Below are 26,648 nucleotides of genomic sequence, written 5' to 3' on the forward strand. Positions count from 1 at the left end.
AGATTGGTGGATGAATTTGGTAGGGTGTGCAAAAGAAGAAAATTAAAGGTGAATACAGGAAAGAGTAAGGTTATGAGGATAACAAAAAGATTAGGTGATGAAAGATTGAATATCAGATTGGAGGGAGAGAGTATGGAGGAGGTGAATGTATTCAGATATTTGGGAGTGGACGTGTCAGCGGATGGGTCTATGAAAGATGAGGTGAATCATAGAATTGATGAGGGAAAAAGAGTGAGTGGTGCACTTAGGAGTCTGTGGAGACAAAGAACTTTGTCCTTGGAGGCAAAGAGGGGAATGTATGAGAGTATAGTTTTACCAACGCTCTTATATGGGTGTGAAGCGTGGGTGATGAATGTTGCAGCGAGGAGAAGGCTGGAGGCAGTGGAGATGTCATGTCTGAGGGCAATGTGTGGTGTGAATATAATGCAGAGAATTCGTAGTTTGGAAGTTAGGAGGAGGTGCGGGATTACCAAAACTGTTGTCCAGAGGGCTGAGGAAGGGTTGTTGAGGTGGTTCGGACATGTAGAGAGAATGGAGCGAAACAGAATGACTTCAAGAGTGTATCAGTCTGTAGTGGAAGGAAGGCGGGGTAGGGGTCGGCCTAGGAAGGGTTGGAGGGAGGGGGTAAAGGAGGTTTTGTGTGCGAGGGGCTTGGACTTCCAGCAGGCATGCGTGAGCGTGTTTGATAGGAGTGAATGGAGACAAATGGTTTTTAATACTTGACGTGCTGTTGGAGTGTGAGCAAAGTAACATTTATGAAGGGATTCAGGGAAACCGGCAGGCCGGACTTGAGTCCTGGAGATGGGAAGTACAGTGCCTGCACTCTGAAGGAGGGGTGTTAATGTTGCAGTTTAAAAACTGTAGTGTAAAGCACCCTTCTGGCAAGACAGTGATGGAGTGAATGATGGTGAAAGTTTTTCTTTTTCGGGCCACCCTGCCTTGGTGGGAATCGGCCGGTGTGATAATAAAAAAAATAAAAAAAAAAAAATTATTATTATTATTAACAAATAGTGTGAAGGATCCCAAGAAAACCAGCAATATCTATATAAATATCTGGCATAAATGTTGATTCTTCAACTTTTCAACAAAGGCTCCTTGAAGTTGGCAGAACTGCCAGAAAGTCGGTAAAGAAACAACTGATGATTGCTGCTACGAAGAAAAAATGGCTGCGGTGGGCACTCAATCATAAGAGATGGACGGCAGATGTATGGAGAAAAGTTATATTTTCAAGTGAGGTGCATTTTGAAGTACATGGATAGAAACTTTCCTGATGTAGAAGGCATTTTCCAGCAGGATCTTGTTTTATGCCACACTTCCAGAAAAATGCTGACATTCTTCAAAGAGAGTGGGCTAACCATTCTAAATTGGCCTGGAAACTCTCCTGACCTCAACTCAACTGTGAATCTATGGGCAATAACCAAATGCAGGATTTCAAAACAGGACTGTTCAACTGTAGAGATGGTAAATGCTGCTGTTATCAGGACCTGGTACCACAACGTAGAACCTGCCAAAATGTGTTCAACACTGGTACTGGTCGACTTTATGCCAAAGCATGTAGCAATTATTATAAAAGCAAAGGGTAGTCATATCTCTTATTAAATCAATTATCTGTAATATCACTGTCGTCTATTTTTCAAATAAACATTAATTTTCCAAATAAATGTCTTATTACATCACTGTACTAATTAATATGCACACTACTGTAGTCAACATTGGTGTTCCTATTATTGTAAGCTGATCCTATTATTGTAAGCTGATCCTATTATTGAAAGCTGATCCTCACTGTTATTGTAAGCTGATCCTCCACTTAACATAACCTCTCCACTTAAACTTCTCCTTGATAGCTACAACAGAACATACAGTCACAATACAAGGCATAAGGTACTCTTCAACATCCCTTGTGTCAGTCTCAAACTATGTAAAAATTCAATGCACATAAAGGGCCCGAAGATCTGGAATTCACTACCTGAACCAGTAAAGGATCCCCTGACTACTTATAAATTCTCCCATGGCAGACATTGGTCTGAAGACACTCCCATCATAGGGAGCCAAGGGTGGGCCACCTCCTGGAAAAGGCCTGGGCCGGGCAAATATATCAGCGAATCTACTATCTACCTACTTATAAATTTAGGACTTTGCTTAAAAATCATCTCATCTCTCAATACTAACCAAACCAACCAAAACAGTTAATATATTAATCAGTTAATATATTATATGACCTCTAGTCTAGTAAACGTCTGCCAATCTATGAAATATTACTTCTTGAACCATTAACTGTAATACTGTTTTTATTATGTGCAACTTCAAGATTGATAAATTAGACACATGTGCAACTCTTGGGTATCTTTATTGAGGAAACGTTTTGCCACACAGTGGCTTCATCAGTCCATACAAAGGAGAATCTTGAAGAACAGGAGGAGAATGAGGTAATCAGTCCCTCAACCTTGAGTCGATGTGGTCTGATTACCTCATTCTCCTCCTGTTCTTCAAGATTCTCCTTTGTATGGACTGATGTGGGACTGATTACCTCATTCTCCTCCTGTTCTTCAAATTCTCCTTTGTATGGACTGATGAAGCCACTGTGTGGCGAAACGTTTCCTCAATAAAGATACCCAAGAGTTGCACATGTGTCTAATTTATCAACATGTCGGTTCTCTGAACCATTCATCTACAAACTTCAAGATTAATATAAGTCCGCCATCACAAATCTGGCATCATTGGGACTTGTAGTGTGCCGGATTACTGAGTTTGCCAGATTACAGAGTGGTTAGGTTAAAATACACTTAATAAAGTTAACCATCTTTACTTACACAAGAAAGTTCATTGAACATCGGCAAAAATTGAACATTTCTGCTACTTTGAGCTCAATTTCAAGGTATTTATTGTTGTGAAACTAATTAAAATCATGTCTCCAAAAGCACACATCAACCAGGTAACTGCTGCAGCATATGGGCACCTGGCAAACCTGAGAACAGCATTCCGATACCTTAATAAGGAATCGTTCAAGACACTGTACACTGTGTACGTCAGGCCCATACTGGAGTATGCAGCACCTGTTTGGAACCCGCACTTGATAAAGCACGTCAAGAAACTAGAGAAAGTGCAAAGGTTTGCGACAAGGTTAGTTCCAGAGCAAAGGGAAATGTCTTATGAAGAAAGGTTAAGGGAAATCGGCCTGATGACACTAGAGGACAGGATGGTCAGGGGAGACATGATAACGACATATAAAATACTGCGCAGAATAGACAAGGTGGACAAAGACAGGATGTTCCAGGGAGGGGACACAGAAACAAGAGGTCACAATTGGAAGTTGAAGACACAGATGAGTCAGAGAGATAGAAAGTATTTCTTCAGTCATAGAGTTGTCAGGTAGTGGAATAGCCTAGAAAGTGATGTAGTGGAGGCAGGAACCATACATAGCTCATGGAGCGGGGAGAGAGAGGACCCAGTAGCAATCGGTGAAGAGGTGGGGCCAGGAGCTAAGACTCCACCCCTGCAACCACAAATAGGTGAGTACACACACACACGCACACACACACACACGGGGCCAGGAGCTTGGACTCGACCCCTGCAACCTCAACTAGGTGAGTACACACACACACACACACACACACACACACACACACACACACACACACACACACACACACACACACACACACACACACACACACACACACACACACACACACACACACACACACACACACACACACACACACACACACACACACACACAATATAAAATACTGCACGGAATAGACAAGGCGGGCAAAGACAGGAAGTTCCAGGGAGGGGACACAGAAACAAGAAGTCACAACTGGAAGTTGAAGACTCAGATGAGTCAAAGGGATGTTAGGAAGTATTTCTTCAGTCATAGAGTTGTCAGGCAGTGGAATAATCTAGAAAGTGATGTAGTGGATGTAGTGATGTAGACGAGGTTTGATAAAACTCATAGAGCAGGGAGAGAGAGGACCTAGTAGCAACCAGTGAAGAGGCAGGGCCAGGAGCTAAGACTCAATCCCTGCAACCACAAATAGGTGAGTACAAATAGGTGAGCACACACACACACACACACACACACACACACACACACACACACACACACACACACACACACACACACACACACACACACACACACACACTGAAGGGGACAGGCCAAACTATAAAAGGGGGGACTACACAGGTATGAGAAACTTCCTGCAGGAGGTTCAGTGGGACAGAGAAATGGTAGGAAAATCAGTAAATGAGATGATGGAATATGTGGCAACAAAGTGCAAGGAGGCAGAGGAAAGTTTTGTTCCCAAGGGAAACAGAAATAATAGGAAGACCAAAACGAGTCCTTGGTTTACCCGAAGGTGTAGGGAGGCAAAAACTAAGTGCAACAGAGAATGGAAAAGGTACAGGAGGCATAGGACCCAGGAAAACAAGGAGATTAGTAGAAGAGCCAGAAACGAGTATGCGCAGATAAGGAGGGAGGCCCAGCGACAGTATGAAAACGACATAGCATCGAAAGTCAAATCTGACCCGAAACTGCTGTATAGCCACATTAGGAGGAAGACAACAGTCAAGGACCAGGTGATAAGGCTGAGGAAAGAAGGTGGAGAACTCACAAGAAACGATCAAGAGGTATGTGAGGAGCTCAACACGAGATTTAAGGAAGTATTTACAGTAGAGACAGGAAGGACTCTGGGGGGACAGACCAGATGGGGACACCAACAAGGAATACACCAACAAGTGTTGGACGACATACATACAGATGAGGAGGAGGTGAAGAAACTGCTAAGGGACATCGATACCTCAAAGGTAATGGGACCGGACAACATCTCTCCGTGGGTCCTTAGAGAGGGAGCAGATATGTTGTGCGTACCACTTACCACAATCTTCAACACATCCCTGGAAACTGGGCAACTACCTGAGGTATGGAAGACGGCAAATGTAGTTCCCATTTTCAAAAAAGGAGACAGAAAAGAGGCACTAAACTATAGACCTGTGTCATTGACGTGTATAGTATGCAAAATTATGGAGAAGATTATCAGGAGGAGAGTGGTGGAGCACCTGGAACGGAACAGGAGTATAAATGCCAACCAGCACGGATTCATGGAAGGCAAATCCTGGGACCTTGATCAGAAGTGATCAAGGTCCCAGGACCGAAACGTTTTCTAATAAATGTTATAGTGTTTGCTTATGTGTCTTTCTAAACCAACTTGTCGGTATTTATTACCAAGGTTTATACCAGATTGAAGACTGGTACAGTGTGTTGTCTGGCAGTAGACTGAAGACTGGTACAGTGTGTTGTCTGGCAGTAGACTGAAGACTGGTGCAGTGTGTTGTCTGGCAGTAGACTGAAGACTGGTACAGTGTGTTGTCTGGCAGTAGACTGAAGACTGGTACAGTGTGTTGTCTGGCAGTAGACTGAAGACTGGTACAGTGTGTTGTCTGGCAGTAGACTGAAGACTGGTGCAGTGTGTTGTCTGGCAGTAGACTGAAGAGTGGTACAGTGTGTTGTCTGGCAGTAGACTGAAGAGTGGTACAGTGTGTTGTCTGGCAGTAGACTGAAGACTGGTACAGTGTGTTGTCTGGCAGTAGACTGAAGACTGGTACAGTGTGTTGTCTGGCAGTAGGCTGAAGACTGGTACAGTGTGTTGTCTGGCAGTAGACTGAAGACTGGTACAGTGTGTTGTCTGGCAGTAGACTGAAGACTGGTACAGTGTGTTGTCTGGCAGTAGACTGAAGACTGGTACAGTGTGTTGTCTGGCAGTAGACTGAAGACTGGTACAGTGTGTTGTCTGGCAGTAGACTGAAGACTGGTACAGTGTGTTGTCTGGTGGTAGACTGAAGACTGGTACAGTGTGTTGTCTGGCAGTAGACTGAAGACTGGTACAGTGTGTTGTCTGGCAGTAGACTGAAGACTGGTACAGTGTATTGTCTGGCAGTAGACTGAAGACTGGTACAGTGTGTTGTCTGGCAGTAGACTGAAGACTGGTACAGTGTGTTGTCTGGCAGGAGACTGAAGACTGGTACAGTGTGTTGTCTGGCAGTAGACTGAAGACTGGTACAGTGTGTTGTCTGGCAGTAGACTGAAGACTGGTACAGTGTGTTGTCTGGCAGTAGACTGAAGACTGGTACAGTGTGTTGTCTGGCAGCAGCTTCAAAGCTACTGTAAATCTCCTTTCCCTAATAAATCCTAGCAACATTTAAATATGATAAATTTGTTAAAAATATATTAATATGCTAAACACTTATTCTCATGACTTATAATCATAATTCGACTTTAAAGAAATAATTGTCTGCTTGTTCACTGTATTTGTAATTCCTAAATTTGTTGTTTGTATACCTTTAATGTTGATATATATATACGCAAATACATAATTATTTATTGCCATTGTAGTCTTAAGTTAAGCTTAAGTTTGCCTAAAATGTTCTGCATAACTATGAACTTTCTGCAAGTACAATTAAATGTTACCCATCACTGTACAAACATTGTTTCGTGTGGAAATAAATATTTGACTTTGATATTCTCTTCTACTGCCTAGAGGATTATTATTATAATCAAAGGGAAGTGCTAAACCCATAGGATTCTTCAGCTCCAGCTTAATTCAGGGAACTGGAGCACAGATCCAATTCCCTAGATCAAGAGCCCCTCATCAGCATGAAGGAACCTTCCTTGAGGGGAGGGCCTGGAGGAGCTGATGATGCCTTACCATCAGCTGTATAAACTATTGCAGGGTAAAAGAGACCAAAGATGCATTACAGAAATTCTCACTACTCCTGTACAACCATCAACTTTAGTGCCAGAGCTTCAACCATTCACCTCAGCAAACAATCCACAACTATCCACCTCAGCAAACAAGCCACAACCATCCACCTCAGCAAACAAACCACAACCATCCATCTGAGCCCAGTAGAGCCACAACATCCTTCTCCACTCTGTTCAGAATTATCGACAAACACCAGCATCCACAGTTTAAAGAAAGAAATTATTTATGTAACATTTGTGGCCTTAAGCAATGCATTAAAAATAATACATCATTACAACCAACTACAATTACATTATCGTTATTATTTGCTTACAGTATGGAGACCCAAAGAAAAAATTGTTTGCCATTTTTGGGGTCCAAGGAGCATAACCCTATTTTTTTCATATGTTCTTCAGTTTGCTTAAGACATTTTTGTCGATGCCATTTTCACAAACATAACTACCGTCTTAACCCTGTGTCTGCTGCATCCCCAAATCCTGAAGTGTTTCTGGGTGTCGAAAAATTTTTGGAAAAAAAAAATTTTTCTTATGAAATGAAAGAGAATCTTTTCTCGATGGTAATGACACCAAAAGTATGAAATTTGGTCAAAAACGTACGGAATTACGCTTCCACGAAGATAGTGATCTCGGCGATATATATGCATTGGCGATTTTGCCAACTTCGAGCCCTATTTTCGGCAAATCCCATTGTTCCAGTTGACCAAACTCATAGCTATTTCTTTAGAACTCCATTTTTTCTATCAATTGAGTACAAGAAACTGCCCATTTACTGATTTCAATTACCCAATAAAGTGGTCAGAAAATGGCAATTTGGCCAATTTCATGCAAATTAAAAAAGATGCCAATTTCAAAATAAGGTCCAGAATAAACAATGCAGACATTCTTGGCATTAAAATAACATATCTTCTGTTCATTAGTTACGTCTCCAGGCCCCTCTTATATTACTCTTGCTTTCTATTTTGATTTTTTATTCACATAAAAAATTGAAGATTTACTGTTATGCAGACTACTGCATTATTGTAAAAATGGTATAAATAATGTCAGTGCACTAGTGAAAGAATATTAGACTCCCCAGTTGACGTGTATTGGAAGTGTGGTGTGATTTGCTTACTGTAAAACATTGGTAAAAATCGAACATTTCTGTTAATTTGAGCTCAATTTCATGGTCGCTTTCATCATGAAACTAATCAAAATCATCTCTATTTCTATAATATGTTTTCCATTCTATCAAATGAGACCAAGAAAACGAGAATGCAACCATAAATACTATAGGAAAATACACCTCAAAGTCGGTGTTTTAATCCAAAAACACGGTCGGAGTTTTTTTTCTCTCATTATGCACTGCATGCTGCAGGATTTTTTTTATACTGTGCACACTGACCACACAGACCCATTTTCTCACATATGGGCCTACCAGCTTTCTCCTGCTTGAGTTGAAGTCGCTGGAATTATTGAGTATATATGCATCTGAAACAATGGCTCGCAAGACATATACATGTATATATGGCCGAAACAGTCAAAGGGTTAATTGACGGTCTACTGTATATATATTTTTTCTTCAGAAATAGTAGAGAATAATTATCTAAAGGTAATGACATCAAAATTATTGAATTTGGTGGAAAACTTAGGAAATTATGCAGGTGCAAAGTTAGCGGTCCGGGAGCGATTTAAGCACTGGGTGATTTTGCCTACTTTGAATCCTATTTTAAAAAAATGTCACTATCCTTTGACCAAATTCTTAACTGTTTTCCTAGTATGTCTTCCATTCTGTTGCTTTAGCCCAAGAAACTGCCCATTCAACTATCAGAACCACCCTATAAACTGTCCAGAATTCAGCAATTTGGCCAATTTTACACAAAATTAAAAACTACAATTTGAAAACAGAGTCCAAGATTAACAATGTAGACATTGCTGGCACTAAAGCAACATTTCCTCTGTTCATTAATTATGTCCTCAGGCCTCTCCAATATTACCCTTCTTTTCCATTTTGAATTCATAATCACAAAAAATCGAAAATATACCCTGTTTCTTGGATAATAAAATATAACCAGAAAATAACTTAATCAGACCTATTAAAAACAAAACATAAAACAGACTGGGGTTGTAGGCAGCCATACTTATCCTCAGGTGTAAATTGTCAAAAATCATCAAATATTTCTGCCATTTGAGGTCAATTTCATCCAATCCCAGAACCAACCAAAATCATCTCTATTTCAGTAATATGTTTTCAATGCTATTGTTATATCTTCGAAATTAGTCATCCTGTGTTATTTAACTATTGTAAGAGAATATGTTCATCACTTAATATTATAGCGTGAAAGTCTCCGTTTATAGCTAAAATAGAGACTTTCGGCGTTATATTATTATCTGTTAATATATGAAAAATACCATGGTATTATCACTATTATCATTATTATCACTATTATCACTATTATCATTATTATCATTATTATCACTATTATCACTATTTTGTTATTATCACTATTATTTTATTATTATTGTTAGGTAGGATTTCTTGTGTATATAGAGTTTAAGTCTCGGAACCATCCGGTGAATTGTTCAATTGTTTATGTCTGGCTGGCTGACGTTTGGGTCAGCTGATCCAACCTGACGACGCGTCAACAGACTGGCAAGTAGTCAGTCTGCTCCCTGCTCTAGCCCTGACAACTGATCGTATATTGGCTCTTACGGTGTACAGTTTGAATGGTTTTGAGAATTGGACTCTAGAGCTGACTCAGTTTGTTCCTCATTGCTCTGAAAGATTCTTTTGATATTTATATTCTTGGTCAGTTCAGTAATCCATAGAGATACTTTACGGCCAGATTCAAAGGTCTTGCCAAATATTGTACCTTTTGTATTTTGAGTTTACAGTCTTGTTAAGACAAAGACGTAAATGTTAATGAAGACTTAATTACAGGAAGAATAATTAAACTTCCTTATTAATGTGACATTTCCATGATTTTGAACTAAATGTATATGGTAAATTTATTGTACAAAGTATTAAGTTACATTAACTACAAAGAGAAGATAAAGTATTGTATTTAAATACTTTAATAAATTTGAATATTATTCTATGGAGTTTCCCAGTTGAAATTATTTCCCCTAGACTCTAAAACTTTAAATAACTCGGATCCAAAAATCTTGTTGCATAAGAAATGAATGGTAACAGGCCACATTCTGAAGTTCTTTAAAAAAATTCTTATTCGCAAAAGCTATCAAACAATACCAAGAAGCCAATAAAACCATACAAACCATCCTAGAAAACAACTCAAATTTGCTATCTTAAACACTTGGTCAGAGTTTTGTTTTCCCATCATGCACAGTGTAGGGCAGAATTTTTTTTATACCATGCACACTCACCACACAGACCCACTCTCTCATGTCTAAGGCAATATTTACTGCTCTCAGTTTATCTGAGTGAGCTGAGCTCATGATGTAGATCTACATGATGGACCCTTACACCAATAACATAGATCTATTAGACACATGTGCAACTCTTGGGTATCTTTATTGAGGAAACGTTTTGCCACACAGTGGCTTCATCAGTCCATACAAAGGAGAATCTTGAAGAACAGGAGGAGAATGAGGTAATCAGTCCCTCAACCTTGAGTCGATGTGTTCAGTCCATCAATCTTGAATAGATTGATGGACTGACCACATCGACTCCAGGCTGGGGGACTGATTACCTTAAACTCCTCTCCTTACCCATTTCTACTTTGTACTGGACTGATGAAGCCACTGTGTGGCGAAACGTTTCTTCAATAAAGATACCCAAGAGTTGCACATGTGTCTAATTTATCAACATGTCGGTTCTCTGAACCATTCATCTACAAACATAGATCTACACAAGGGACCCTGACACCAATAACAGATCTACATGGACAGTTTAAAGGTTAAACCAAAACAAATCAGAGGTACGGGTGTGTGTGTTAATAGTCCAGGAACTGCTATACAGTCAACTCTCTTATAAAGTTCCTCTATATTGTGTCATTTTTTGTAACTGTGTCTGAACAAGTCCATCAACAATTGAACAGCAGCTACTGTGAAGGTCTTCCCACGGAATATTAAATTTTAGACAAACTTTCTCAGTCCCATTTACACGAAAAGTCACACACATATCTTGATAAGACACATTTTCAGCACCTGGGTGTCTTTATTAATGAATAAGACACATATACAGCACCTGGGTGTCTTTATTGATGAAGAAGACACATGTGCAACACCTGGGTGTCTTTACTGATGAATAAGACACATGTGCAACACCTGGGTGTCTTTACTGATGAATAAGACACATGTGCAACACATGGGTATCCTTACTGATGAATAAGACACATGTGCAACACATGGGTATCCTTACTGATGAATAAGACACATGTGCAACACCTGGGTGTCTTTACTGATGAATAAGACACATGTGCAACACCTGGGTGTCTTTACTGATGAATAAGACACATGTGCAACACCTGGGTGTCTTTATTGATGAATAAGACACATGTGCAACACCTGGGTGTCTTTATTGATGAATAAGACACATGTGCAACACCTGGGTGTCTTTATTGATGAATAAGACACATGTACAACACCTAGGTGTCTTTATTGATGAATAAGACACATGTGCAACACCTGGGTGTCTTTACTGATGAATAAGACACATGTGCAACACCTGGGTGTCTTTACTGATGAATAAGACACATGTGCAACACCTGGGTGTCTTTATTGATGAATAAGACACATGTACAACACCTGAGTGTCTTTCATGTTAATAAGACACATGAAGCACCTTGGTATTTTGATATCTAGATATCCAGGTGGTGCACATGTGGCTAATTCTTCATTTACATGCCTTTGAAAGCATTCCAGACAGTACGAGGCAAAACAGCTGAATGTAACTGAGGGTTAAATGATGGCTGACCTGTAGATGAGGAGCAGATGGCAGTGGTACAGTGGAGATAGAGGGACCAATGTCATTTATGAGCGTTTCTTTCTTTCCGTCCCTCAGTATAGTGGTGACAGTGCCCACCGGCGCCTGGCCTGCCGCCCCGGCTGCTGGCACCGGCGACTTGGCACCGCTGAGAGAGATGGTTGGTGCCGGTGAGGGTGTGGAGCCTACAGAGGGCTGGGCTACCAGGTATTCATGGCGTTGGATGGCACTCTCACCGACACCGCTGACTATCATCCGTGTGGCAGTGGCGGACGGCTTCCGGGGCGATGATGTACCTGCAAAACATCAATCTCACTGTCAACTTTAACAGAATTTGCAGAAATGGTTTCAAGAACAGACAAGTTGAAACTCTTGGGCAATATCTGGCAATCTATTATATTGTTTACCAAGAATGATGGGTTTGTTTACAAATGTGTTATTCAAATTTTGTGAATTAAGAATGATGAAGTAAACGCATTGATTCTAGGGTGAGGGACTGATCCCCTGAAATTCCTCCTCACCTTAAACTGTTCTTTTCTGTACTGGACTGAAGAAACCACCAGCTGGCAAAATGTTTCCACCATAAAAATTCCCAAATGTTGCACAAGTGTTGCAGTGTAACAAATTGATACAAAGATTTGATCAGTCAGTGAACATTTCAACTAATGTCTTAATCGGTAAGGGAATCAACACCCTGATTATGTCACTTCTCATATAAAGCCCCTTTATATACAGTCAGTTCCCTTATAAACCTCCTTTATATACAGTCAGTTCCTTTATAAAGCCCCTTTATATACAGTCAGTTCTTATAAAGCTTTATATACAGTCACTTCTCTTATAAAGCTCCTTTATATACAGTTAGTTCCCCTATAAAGCTCCTTTATATACAGTCAGTTCCCTTATAAAGCCCCTTTATATACAGTTCCCTTATAAAGCCCCTTTATATGCAGTCAGTTCCCTTATAAAGCTCCTTTATATAGTTAGTTCCCTTATAAAGCTCCTTTATATACAGTTCCTTTATAAAGCTCCTTTATATACAGTTAGTTCCCTTATAAAGCTCCTTTATATACAGTTAGTTCCCTTAAAAAGCTCCTTTATATACAGTTAGTTCCCTTATAAAGCTCCTTTATATACAGTTAGTTCCCTCATAAAGCTCCTTTATATACAGTCAGTTCCCTTATAAAGCCCCTTTATATACAGTTCCCTTATAAAGCCCCTTTATATACAGTCAGTTCCCTTATAAAGCTCCTTTATATACAGTCGGTTCCCTTATAAAGCTCCTTTATATACAGTCAGTTCCCTTATAAAGCTCCTTTATATACAGTCAGTTCCTTTATAAAGCCCCTTTATATACAGTCAGTTCTTATAAAGCTTTATATACAGTCACTTCTCTTATAAAGCTCCTTTATATACAGTTAATTCCCTTATAAAGCTCCTTTATATACAGTCAGTTCCCTTATAAAGCCCCTTTATATACAGTTTCCTTATAAAGCCCCTTTATATACAGTCAGTTCCCTTATAAAGCTCCTTTATATACAGTCAGTTCCCTTATAAAGCTCCTTTATATAGAGTCAGTTCCCTTATAAAGCCCCTTTATATACAGTCAGTTCCCTTATAAAGCTCCTTTATATAGTTAGTTCCCTTATAAAGCTCCTTTATATACAGTTCCCTTATAAAGCTCCTTTATATACAGTTAGTTCCCTTATAAAGCTCCTTTATATACAGTTCCCTTATAAAGCTCCTTTATATACAGTTAGTTCCCTTATAAAGCTCCTTTATATACAGTTAGTTCCCTTATAAAGCTCCTTTATATAGTCAGTTCCCTTATAAAGCTCCTTTATATACAGTTAGTTCCCTTATAAAGCTCCTTTATATACAGTTAGTTCCCTTATAAAGCTCCTTTATATACAGTCAGTTCCCATATAAAGCTCCTTTATATACAGTCAGTTCCCTTATAAAGCTCCTTTATATACAGTTAGTTCCCTTATGAAGCTCCTTTATATACAGTTAGTTCCCTAATAAAGCTCCTTTATATACAGTTAGTTCCCTTATAAAGCTCCTTTATATACAGTCAGTTCCCTTATAAAGCTCCTTTATATACAGTTAGTTCCCTTATAAAGCTCCTTTATATACAGTTAGTTCCCTTATAAAGCTCCTTTATATACAGTCAGTTCCCTTATAAAGCTCCTTTATATACAGTTCCCTTATAAAGCTCCTTTATATACAGTTCCCTTATAAAGCTCCTTTATATACAGTTCCCTTATAAAGCTCCTTTATATACAGTTCCCTTATAAAGCTCCTTTATATACAGTTCCCTTATAAAGCTCCTTTATATACAGTTCCCTTATAAAGCTCCTTTATATACAGTTCCCTTATAAAGCTCCTTTATATACAGTTCCCTTATAAAGCTCCTTTATATACAGTTCCCTTATAAAGCTCCTTTATATACAGTTCCCTTATAAAGCTCCTTTATATACAGTTCCCTTATAAAGCTCCTTTATATACAGTTCCCTTATAAAGCTCCTTTATATACAGTTCCCTTATAAAGCTCCTTTATATACAGATCCCTTATAAAGCTCCTTTATATACAGATCCCTTATAAAGCTTCTTTATATACAGTTCTCTTATAAAGCTCCTTTATATACAGTTCCCTTATAAAGCTCCTTTATATACAGTTCCCTTATAAAGCTGCTTTGTATACAGTTCCCTTATAAAGCTCCTTTGTATACAGTTCCCTTATAAAGCTCCTTTGTATACAGTTCCCTTATAAAGCTCCTTTATATACAGATCCCTTATAAAGCTCCTTTATACACAGATCCCTTATAAAGCTCCTTTATATACAGTTCCCTTATAAAGCTCCTTTATATACAGTTCCCTTATAAAGCTCCTTTATATACAGTTCCCTTATAAAGCTCCTTTATATACAGGTCCCTTATAAAGCTCCTTTATATACAGTTCCCTTATAAAGCTCCTTTATATACAGTTCCCTTATAAAGCTCCTTTATATACAGGTCCCTTATAAAGCTCCTTTATATACAGTTCCCTTATAAAGCTCCTTTATATACAGTTCCCTTATAAAGCTCCTTTATATACAGTTCCCTTATAAAGCTCCTTTATATACAGTTCCCTTATAAAGCTCCTTTATATACGGGTCCCTTATAAAGCTCCTTTATATACGGGTTCCTTATAAAGCTCCTTTATATACAGTTCCCTTATAAAGCTCCTTTATATACAGTTCCCTTATAAAGCTCCTTTATATACAGGTCCCTTATAAAGCTCCTTTATATACAGGTCCCTTATAATGCTCCTTTATATACAGTTCCCTTATAAAGCTCCTTTATATACAGTTCCCTTATAAAGCTCCTTTATATACAGGTCCCTTATAAAGCTCCTTTATATACAGGTCCCTTATAAAGCTCCTTTATATACAGTTCCCTTATAAAGCTCCTTTATATACAGTTCCCTTATAAAGCTCCTTTATATACAGTTCCCTTATAAAGCTCCTTTATATACAGTTCCCTTATAAAGCTCCTTTATATACAGGTCCCTTATAAAGCTCCTCTATATATGGGTCCCTTATAAAGCTCCTTTATATACAGTTCCCTTATAAAGCTCCTTTATATACAGTTCCCTTATAAAGCTCCTTTATATACAGGTCCCTTATAAAGCTCCTTTATATACAGTTCCCTTATAAAGCTCTTTATATACTGTTTGTTCCCTTATAAAGCTCCTTTATATACAGTTCCCTTATAAAGCTCCTTTATATACAGTTCCCTTATAAAGCTCCTTTATATACAGTTCCCTTATAAAGCTCCTTTATATACAGGTCCCTTATAAAGCTCCTTTATATACAGTTCCCTTATAAAGCTCCTTTATATACAGTTCCCTTATAAAGCTCCTTTATATACAGGTCCCTTATAAAGCTCCTTTATATACAGATCCCTTATAAGCTCCTTTATATACAGTTCCCTTATAAAGCTCCTTTATATACAGTTCCCTTATAAAGCTCCTTTATATACAGCTCCCTTATAAAGCTCCTTTATATACAGGTCCCTTATAAAGCTCCTTTATATACAGTTCCCTTATAAAGCTCCTTTATATACAGGTCCCTTATAAAGCTCCTTTATATACAGTTCCCTTATAAAGCTCCTTTATATACAGGTCCCTTATAAAGCTCCTTTATATACAGTTCCCTTATAAAGCTCCTTTATATACAGTTCCCTTATAAAGCTCCTTTATATACAGTTCCCTTATAAAGCTCCTTTATATACAGTTCCCTTATAAAGCTCCTTTATATACAGTTCCCTTATAAAACATCCAAACTTCAGCACCGAAGGGATGTGTTGTTCTACATTCTGTAAATTTCATCAGTCCCTGAAAGACAATGTTACAACATAAACTACCCTGCGTACCACTTGAAGGGGACCAGGAGCTAGAGTCTCACAGGCCTTTTGAAACTGGCCATGGTAGTTACAGTCAATACATTAGAAAGAGATTTTTTACTGCCTGGAAGAAGATAATTCTGGCAGGAAATGCAAAGAATAATTCACCATCTCAGAGCTCTGTTGGAGTAGAGGCGCAGTCAGTGGCACAGTGACACAGTCAGTGGTACAGTGACACAGTCAGTGGCACAGTGACACAGTCAGTGGCACAGTGACACAGTCAGTGGTACAGTGACACAGTGGTACAGTGACACAGTGGCACAGTGACACAGTGACACAGTCAGTGGCACAGTGACACAGTCAGTGGTACAGTGACACAGTCAGTGGCACAGTGACACAGTCAGTGGTACAGTGACACAGTGGCACAGTGACACAGTCAGTGGCACAGTGACACAGTCAGTGGTACAGTGACACAGTCAGTGGCACAGTGACACAGTCAGTGGCACAGTGACACAGTCAGTGGTACAGTGACACAGTGGCACAGTGACACAGTCAGTGGCACAGTGACTCAGTGGCACAGTGACACAGTCAGTGGCACAGTGACTCAGTGGCACAGTGACAGTCAGTGGCACAGTGACACAGTGGCACAGTGACTCAGTGGCACAGTGACAGTCAGTGGCACAGTGACTCAGTGGCACAGTGACACAGTGGCACAGTGACACAGTGGCACAGTCAGTGGCACAGTGACACAGTCAGTGGCACAGTGACACAGTCAGTGGCACAGTGACTCAGTGGCACAGTGACACAGTCAGTGGTACAGTGACACAGTCAGTGGCACAGTGACACAGTGGCACAGTGACACAGTGAGTGGCACAGTGACACAGTCAGTGGTACAGTGACACAGTCAGTGGCACAGTGACACAGTCAGTGGCACAGTGACACAGTCAGTGGTACAGTGACACAGTCAGTGGTACAGTGACACAGTCAGTGGCACAGTGACACAGTGGCACAGTGACACAGTCAGTGGCACAGTGACACAGTCAGTGGTACAGTGACAGTGACATAGTGACACAGTCAGTGGCACAGTGAGACAGTGGCACAGTGACACAGTCAGTGGCACAGTGACACAGTCAGTGGCACAGTGACACAGTCAGTGGCACAGTGACACAGTCAGTGGTACAGTGACAGAGTGACACAGTCAGTGGCACAGTGACACAGTCAGTGTCACAGTGACACAGTCAGTGGCACATTGACACAGTCAGTGGCACAGTGACACAGTCAGTGGCACAGTGACACAGTCAGTGGCACAGTGACACAGCCAGTGGTACAGTGACACAGTCAGTGGTACAGTGACACAGTCAGTGGTACAGTGACACAGTCAGTGGCACAGTCAGTGGCACAGTGACACAGTCAGTGGTACAGTGACACAGTCAGTGGCACAGTGACACAGTCAGTGGTACAGTGACACAGTGGCACAGTGACACAGTCAGTGGTACAGTGACACAGTCAGTGGCACAGTGACACAGTCAGTGGCACAGTGACACAGTCAGTGGCACAGTGACACAGTCAGTGGCACAGTGACACAGTCAGTGGTACAGTGACACAGTCAGTGGCACAGTGACACAGTCAGTGGCACAGTGACACAGTCAGTGGTACAGTGACACAGTCAGTGGCACAGTGACACAGTCAGTGGCACAGTGACACAGTGGCACAGTGACACAGTCAGTGGCACAGTGACACAGTCAGTGGTACAGTGACAGTGACATAGTGACACAGTCAGTGGCACAGTGAGACAGTGGCACAGTGACACAGTCAGTGGCACAGTGACACAGTCAGTGGCACAGTGACACAGTGGCACAGTGACACAGTCAGTGGCACAGTGACACAGTCAGTGGTACCGTGACACAGTCAGTGGCACAGTGACACAGTGGTACAGTGACACAGACAGTGACACAGACAGTGGCACAGACAGTGGCACAGACAGTGGCACAGACAGTGACACAGACAGTGGCACAGACAGTGACACAGACAGTGGCACAGACAGTGACACAGACAGTGGCACAGACAGTGGCACAGACAGTGACACAGACAGTGGCACAGTGACACAGACAGTGGCACAGTGACACAGTCAGTGGTACAGTGACACAGTCAGTGGCACAGTGACACAGTCAGTGGTACAGTGACACAGTCAGTGGCACAGTGACACAGTCAGTGGTACAGTGACACAGTGGCACAATGACAGTCAGTGGTACAGTGACACAGTCAGTGGCACAGTGACACAGTCAGTGGCACAGTGACACAGTCAGTGGCACAGTGACACAGTCAGTGGTACAGTGACACAGTCAGTGGCACAGTGACACAGTCAGTGGTACAGTGACACAGTCAGTGGCACAGTGACACAGTCAGTGGTACAGTGACAGTGGCACAATGACACAGTCAGTGGTACAGTGACACAGTCAATGGCACAGTGACACAGTCAGTGGTACAGTGACACAGTCAGTGGCACAGTGACACAGTCAGTGGTACAGTGACACAGTCAGTGGCACAGTGACACAGTCAGTGGCACAGTGACACAGTCAGTGGCACAGTGACACAGTCAGTGACACAGTCAGTGGCACAGTGACACAGTCAGTGGTACAGTGACACAGTCAGTGGCACAGTGACACAGTCAGTGGTACAGTGACACAGTGGCACAGTGACACAGTCAGTGGTACAGTGACACAGTCAGTGGCACAGTGACACAGTCAGTGGTACAGTGACACAGTCAGTGGCACAGTGACACAGTCAGTGGTACAGTGACACAGTCAGTGGCACAGTGACACAGTCAGTGGTACAGTGACACAGTCAGTGGTACAGTGACACAGTCAGTGGTACAGTGACACAGTCAGTGGCACAGTGACACAGTCAGTGGCACAGTGACACAGTCAGTGGCACAGTGACACAGTCAGTGGTACAGTGACACAGTCAGTGGACAGTGACACAGTAGTGACACAGTCAGTGGCACAGTGACACAGTCAGTGGCACAGTGACACAGTCAGTGGCACAGTGACACAGTCAGTGGCACAGTGACACAGTCAGTGGTACAGTGACACAGTCAGTGGCACAGTGACACAGTCAGTGGCACAGTGACACAGTCAGTGGCACAGTGACAGTCAGTGGCACAGTGACACAGTCAGTGGCACAGTGACACAGTCAGTGGCACAGTGACACAGTCAGTGGCACAGTGACACAGTCAGTGGCACAGTGACACAGTCAGTGGCACAGTGACACAGTCAGTGGCACAGTGACACAGTGGCACAGTGACAGTCAGTGGCACAGTGACACAGTCAGTGGTACAGTGACACAGTCAGTGGCACAGTGACACAGTCAGTGGCACAGTGACACAGTCAGTGGCACAGTGACACAGTCAGTGGCACAGTGACAGTCAGTGGCACAGTGACACAGTCAGTGGCACAGTGACACAGTCAGTGGCACAGTGACACAGTCAGTGGTACAGTGACACAGTCAGTGGCACAGTGACACAGTCAGTGACACAGTCAGTGGCACAGTGGCACAGTGACACAGTCAGTGGCACAGTGACACAGTCAGTGGCACAGTGACATCAGTGGCACAGTGACACAGTCAGTGGTACAGTGACACAGTCAGTGGCACAGTGACACAGTCAGTGGCACAGTGACACAGTCAGTGGCACAGTGACACAGTCAGTGGCACAGTGACACAGTCAGTGGTACAGTGACACAGTCAGTGGCACAGTGACACAGTCAGTGGTACAGTGACACAGTCAGTGGCACAGTGACACAGTCAGTGGCACAGTGACACAGTCAGTGGTACAGTGACACAGTCAGTGGCACAGTGACACAGTCAGTGGTACAGTGACACAGTCAGTGGCACAGTGACACAGTCAGTGGTACAGTGACACAGTCAGTGGTACAGTGACACAGTCAGTGGCACAGTGACACAGTCAGTGGTACAGTGACAGAGTGACATAGTGACACAGTCAGTGGCACAGTGACACAGTCAGTGGCACAGTGACACAGTCAGTGGCACAGTGACACAGTCAGTGGCACAGTGACACAGTCAGTGGCACAGTGACACAGTCAGTGGTACAGTGACACAGTCAGTGGCACAGTGACACAGTCAGTGGCACAGTGACACAGTCAGTGGCACAGTGACACAGTCAGTGGCACAGTGACACAGTGATACAGTCAGTGGCACAGTGACACAGTGGCACAGTGGCAGAGTGACATAGTGACACAGTCAGTGGCACATTGGCAGAGTGACATAGTGACACAGTCAGTGGCACAGTGACACAGTGGCACAGTGGCAGAGTGACATAGTGACACAGTCAGTGGCACATTGGCAGAGTGACATAGTGACACAGTCAGTGGCACAGTGACAGTCAGTGGCACAGTGAGACAGTCAGTGGTACAGCGACAGAGTGACATAGTGACACAGTCAGTGGCACAGTGATGCAGTCAGTAACATTGTGACCCAGTCAGTGAAACAGTGATTGTCAGTGACACATTCAGTGGTAAAATGATATAGTCAGTGGCACAGTCAGTGACACAGTGGCCCCCTCCTCTCCAGAACAACAGTTAGTGGTACACACTCCAGGACAACAGTCAGTGGTACACACTCCAGAACAACAGTCAGTGGTACACACTCCAGACAACAGTCAGTGGTACACACTCCAGAACAACAGTCAGTGGTACACACTCCAGAACAACAGTCAGCTGTACAGTCAGTGGTACACACTCCAGAACAACAGTCAGTGGTACACACTCCAGACAACAGTCAGTGGCACACACTCCAGAACAACAGTCAGTGGTACACACTCCAGAACAACAGTCAGCTGTACAGTCAGTGGTACACACTCCAGAACAACAGTCAGTGGTACACACTCCAGACAACAGTCAGTGGCACACACTCCAGAACAACAGTCAGTGGTACACACTCCAGAACAACAGTCAGTGGTACACACTCCAGACAACAGTCAGTGACACACTCCAGAACAACAGTCAGTGACACACACTCCAGAACAACAGTCACACTCCAGAACAACAGTCAGTGACACACTCCAGAACAACAGTCAGTGACACACTCTCCAGAACAACAGTAAGTGGTACACACTCCAGAACAACAGTCACACTCCAGAACAACAGTCAGTGACACACACTCCAGAACAACAGTCACACTCCAGAGCAACAGTCAGTGACACACACTCCAGAACAACAATCAGTGACACACACTCCAGAACAACAGTCAGTGACACACACTCCAGAACAACAGTCAGTGACACACACTCCAGAACAACAATCAGTGACACACACTCCAGAACAACAGTCAGTGACACACACTCCAGAACAACAATCAGTGACACACACTCCAGAACAACAGTCAGTGACACACACTCCAGAACAACAGTCAGTGACATACACTCCAAAACAACAGTCAGTGACACACACTCCAGAGCAACAGTCAGTGACACACACTCCAGAACAACAGTCAGTGACACACACTCCAGAACAACAGTCAGTGACACACACTCCAGAACAACAGTCAGTGACACACTCCAGAACAACAATCAGTGACACACACTCCAGAACAACAGTCAGTGATACACACTCCAGAACAATAGATATTAGTGCCAACAAATAAATCTCAAAACATACCATCAATACAACATTTGTATTTGCAAATATACAGGTACTGAACAGTTATAACGATGACTGTAGTTTTTAAAGGGGTGGATTGGTAAGCCTGCAGAAGGCCTCAGTCAGATGACCAAAAGCTCCAACAGTAGGTCATCATCTGACTAAGACCTGCGTCAGGAAACACTTGTTCTGTTTCCTGACGAACCTTACCTAACCTAAACTAACCAAATATACAGGACCTTAAGCCATCAACCAACAACGAAATACCTTTCATCAGTGGACTCCTCACAGAGTCAAATGCAATGTTTGTTTCTCTCACAGAGACCCACACAAAAGACCATTTTGAGAAGGAAATATGGATCCCAGTGTACAAATTATTTAGATGTGACAGAAAGAACAGGCAACAAGGTGGAGGTGGGCTGTATATCACAGAGTCACTCATTTGTTCAGAATTACTAAACACCGCAAATAATGTAGTTGAAGTTTTGGCAGTAAGGACTGAAAACCAAAACTTTGTCATTATGTTTGTATACAAGCCCCCAGGTACAACTTCCCAACAATTCAAGGAACAGTTACTGAAAATTGACCACTGTCTAGAAAATCTTCAAACCTCAGCCCCAAATATCTTGTTGGGTGATTTTAATTTAAGACATTTAAAGTGGAGGAATGTGGCAAATAATGTTATAGCAGAGATAACACCAGGAAGCAGCAGCAGTTCAGATGAAAATTCACACACACGAGCTATTAAATCTCTGCAACAAATTCACCTAAGTCCAACAAGACTGGAAAATACACGTGACCTCATCTTCACTAATAATGATCTAGTATGAAATGTAACAGTATCAAAGAGAAAAAACTCGGATCACAACATAACAGAAGTACAGACATGTATGCACAGCACACATACATGTCTGTACAAGGGTGCCTTCACCAAATTCAACTTCAATAAGAGAAACATACAGTGAGATCAAATTAACCCTGTCTTAAATGAAAAAAGCTGGGATAGTATCTTAAACACCATGAATCAGAACCAGTGCCTAGAAAGGATGAACTCTGTGGCACTTAAGATATACTCAAGACACATTCCCCTAAGAAAAAGAAAATAAGATGTTAACTAGAAAGAGAGAGACGGTCCCTCTACAGGAAAAGGTGAAAGGGGCCAGTATATCTGCTGAAAGGGGCCAGTATATCTGAAGTATGAAGGAAGGCACTGGTCAGAGATATAGAAAATATCGAATTTAAGCTTAACCCTTTGAGGGTCGACAGGCCCTCTCTGAGACTCGTTCTCAGGGTCGGCCAAATTTAAATAAAGAAAAAAATAATTTTCTCTTGTGAAAAGATAGAGAATCTTTTCCCGATCATAATGACACCAAAAGTTTGAAATTTGATGGAAAACTTACGGAATTATGCTCTCGCGAAGTTAGCGGTCTCGGCGATGTTTACGCATCGGCGATTTTGCCCACTTTGAGCCCCATTTTCAGCCAATTCCACTGTATTAGTCGACAAAAAACATGAATATTTCGCTTGAACTCCATTTTTTCTATCGAATGGGTGCAAGAAACCACCCATTTATCAATTTCAACTATCCAGTACAGTGGTCAGAATTTAGCAATTTTGCCAATTTCACACATATATCAAAAGATGCCAATTTCCGAATAGGGTTCAGAATAAACAAGAAAGACATTCCTGGCACTAAAATGACATTTCCTCTGGTCATTAGTCACTTCTCAAGGCCTCTCTTATATTCTTTTGCTTTCCACTTTGAATTTTTATTCTCACAAAAATAGAAGATTTACTGTTATGCAGACTACTGCATTAGTGTAAAAAATGGTATAAATAATATTGGCGCACTTGTGAAAGAATATTAGACTCACCAGTTGACGTGTATTGGACGCTTGGCATGATTTGTTTACTTTTGAAATTTGGTAAAAATCGAACATTTCTGCTACTTTGAGCTCAATTTCAAGGTACTTTTCATTGTGAAACCAGTCAAAATCATCTCAATTTCTGTAATATGTCTTCCATTCTATAAAATGAGACCAAGAAAACTAGAATACAACAATAAATACCATACGAAAATACACTGCAAAGTCGCTATTTTATTCCCAAAAAAACGGTCGATTTTTTTTTTTCTCATTATGCACTGTGTGCTGCAGGATTTTTTTAGACTGTGCACACTGACCACATAGACCCATTCTTTCATATGAAGGCCTACCAGCTTTCTCCCACTAGATTTGAGGGCGCTAGAATTTAGGCGTACTAGTACGTCAAAAACCCTGGGTCATAAGCCGTACTAGTACGGCCGAAACCCTCAAAGGGTTAAGGAATCATACAGCAATAAATGAAATTGAAAGAAACACAAAATATTTCTAATGCCAGATCTAGGGCAAAAACCACATCTAGTATTGGGCCTCTGCTTTAAAAAGATGCGACTTATACAGATGACAGCAAATAAATAAATGAGATACTGAAGTCCCAATATGACTCACCGTTTAGTGAGCCAGTAATCAGACAAAGGGTCAACAATCTAAATTAATTTTTCATGACCTAGATTCAAAATTTAGTTACTTCAAGAATTTCTGATATAATCCTAACAGGACAGGATTATGAAAAAACAATATGTGACATGCCCATGCACTCCACTCCAGGCTCTATGTTCATCAAGAACTGAAAGAAACCCCTTTCATGTGCCTAAAATATTCCATGGAGAGGAAGCATGGAGAAGAGAGTCATCCCACAGTCATTAAAAACAACAGACAGCCCTGCTCCACAAAGGGGGCAGTAAAGCAATTGCAAAGAATTACAGACCAATAGCACTAATGTCCCAAATCATAAAAATCTTTGAAAGGTTTCTAAGAAGCAAGATCACCAACCACTTGGATACCTAACAATTGAACAACCCAGGGCAGCATGAATTTAGAGCAGGTTGCTCCTGCCTCTCCCAACTACTGGACGACTATGACATAGTCTTGGATGCACTGGAGGGCAAACAAAAATGCAGATGTAGTATATACAGACTCAGCAAAAGCCATTGACAAGTGCAATCATGGTGTAATAGCAAACAAAATGTGTGATAAAGGAATAACAGGAAAAGTGGGTATATGAATCTATAACTTCCCAACAAACAGAACACAAAGAGTAATAGTAAACAGAGTTAAGTGAGAGGCAGCTACAGCAAAAAGCTCTGTTCCACAAGGTACATTACTTGCTCCCATCCTGTTCCTCATCCCTATATCTGACACAGACGGAGATATAAGCCACAGCACCGTGTTCTCCTTTGCTAACGATACCAGAATTTGCATGACAGTGTCGTTCATTGAGGACACTGCAAATCTCCAAGCGGACATTAACCGAGTCTTTAAAGGAGCCTCAGAAAGCAATACAGTGGACCCCCGGTTAACGATATTTTTTCACTCCAGAAGTATGTTCAGGTGCCAGTACTGACCGAATTTGTTCCCATAAGGAATATTGTGAAGTAGATTAGTCCATTTCAGACCCCCTAACATACACGTACAAACGCACTTACATAAATACACTTACATAATTGGTCGCATTCGGAGGTAATCATTATGCGGGGGTCCACTGTATAAAGTTCGTTGAAGACAAATTTCAATTACTTTACTATGGAAAACTCAAGAAAATAAAAATTGAATGGGAGTATAAAACAAATTCTAACCACACAATAGAGCAAAAAAGTTAATGCAAAGGACCTGGGAGTGATAATGTCAGAGAATTTCAGTTTCAAAGATCACAACAATGTATCTACCACATCTGCTAGAAAAATGACAGGATGGATAACAAGAACCTTCAGAACTAGGGATGCCAAGCCAATGATGATTCTCTTCACAGTGTTTGCTCTCTCTAAGCTGGAGTACTGCTGAGCACCATGACTTCTTTCAAAGCAGGGAAAAATGCAGACCTGGTGAATATACAGAGAACTTTCAATGCAAGTGTAAGTACAATAAAGCACTTCAACTATTGGGAACAGCTGAAGTCCCTTGACCTGCACTCCTTGGAATGTAGGCAAGAAAAATACATCACAATATACACTAGGAAAATCCTGGAGGGACTAATGTCATATCTGAATATGGAAACCACTCAAAAGACTCAGCAGGTGATGCAACACCATCCCCAATGAAAAGCAGGGGAGCCATAAGTACACTAAGAGACAACGCAATAAGTGACAGGGCCTCAAGACTGTTCAACTGCCTCCCAACACACATAAGGGGAATTACCAACAGACCCCTGGCTGTCTTCAAGAAGGAGCTGAACAGGCACCTAATCAGTATCTGACCAGCCGGGTTGCGGTTTGTATGTCACTTTGTACGCGGCGAGCAGTAACAGCCTGGTTGATCAGACCCTGATCTATCATGAAACTTGGTCATGGACTAGGGCATGGGGGCATTGACCCCTGAAACACCCTCACATATTTATCTGCAGCTCAGATGTAAATTCACACTCACATGAGCTATTAAATCTATGCAACAAATTCATATTAAGCCAACAACACTGGAAATTACATTTGACATTATCTTCACTAATAATGATGATCTGGCACAAAATATAACAGTATCACAACATAATCGAAGTACAGACACGAATGTACAGGGCTCTTGACCAGCAAAATGAGATCAGTTATGAGGGTGCCTTCACCAAATTCAACTTCAATAAGAGAAACATACAGTGGGATTAGGTCAACCATGTCCTAAATGAACCAAGCTGGGAAGATATCCTAAGCAACACGAATATGATTCTTTGCTTAGAAAGAATTAACTCTGTGGCACTTGAGGTCTGCTCAAGGTACATTTTAAGAAAGAGAAAGTGAAGATGTAAACTAGAAAGAGAGAGATGCTCCCTATCCAGGCAAAGGCAAAGAATCACAGAGCTGCAGAAAAGGACCAGTATACACCTACCATCCGACTTACAAC

The 26,648-nt window shown here is 41.6% G+C and overlaps 1 protein-coding gene across 6 annotated transcripts in view; it reads right to left on the reverse strand.

Moving 5' to 3' along the window:
- Positions 1–26,648, reverse strand: part of Drep2 (DNA fragmentation factor-related protein 2) — a 285,668-nt gene that overhangs the window by 77,856 nt on the left and 181,164 nt on the right. For all 6 annotated transcript variants that reach the window (XM_053798008.2, XM_053798009.2, XM_053798010.2 and 3 more), the window contains one exon: positions 11,676–11,980. In XM_053798008.2, coding sequence (XP_053653983.1) covers positions 11,676–11,980 — 305 coding nt within the window. The remainder of the gene's footprint in view (positions 1–11,675; positions 11,981–26,648) is intronic.

The sequence above is a fragment of the Cherax quadricarinatus genome, chromosome 93, assembly GCF_038502225.1.
Source record: "Cherax quadricarinatus isolate ZL_2023a chromosome 93, ASM3850222v1, whole genome shotgun sequence".
NCBI lineage: Eukaryota > Metazoa > Arthropoda > Malacostraca > Decapoda > Parastacidae > Cherax > Cherax quadricarinatus.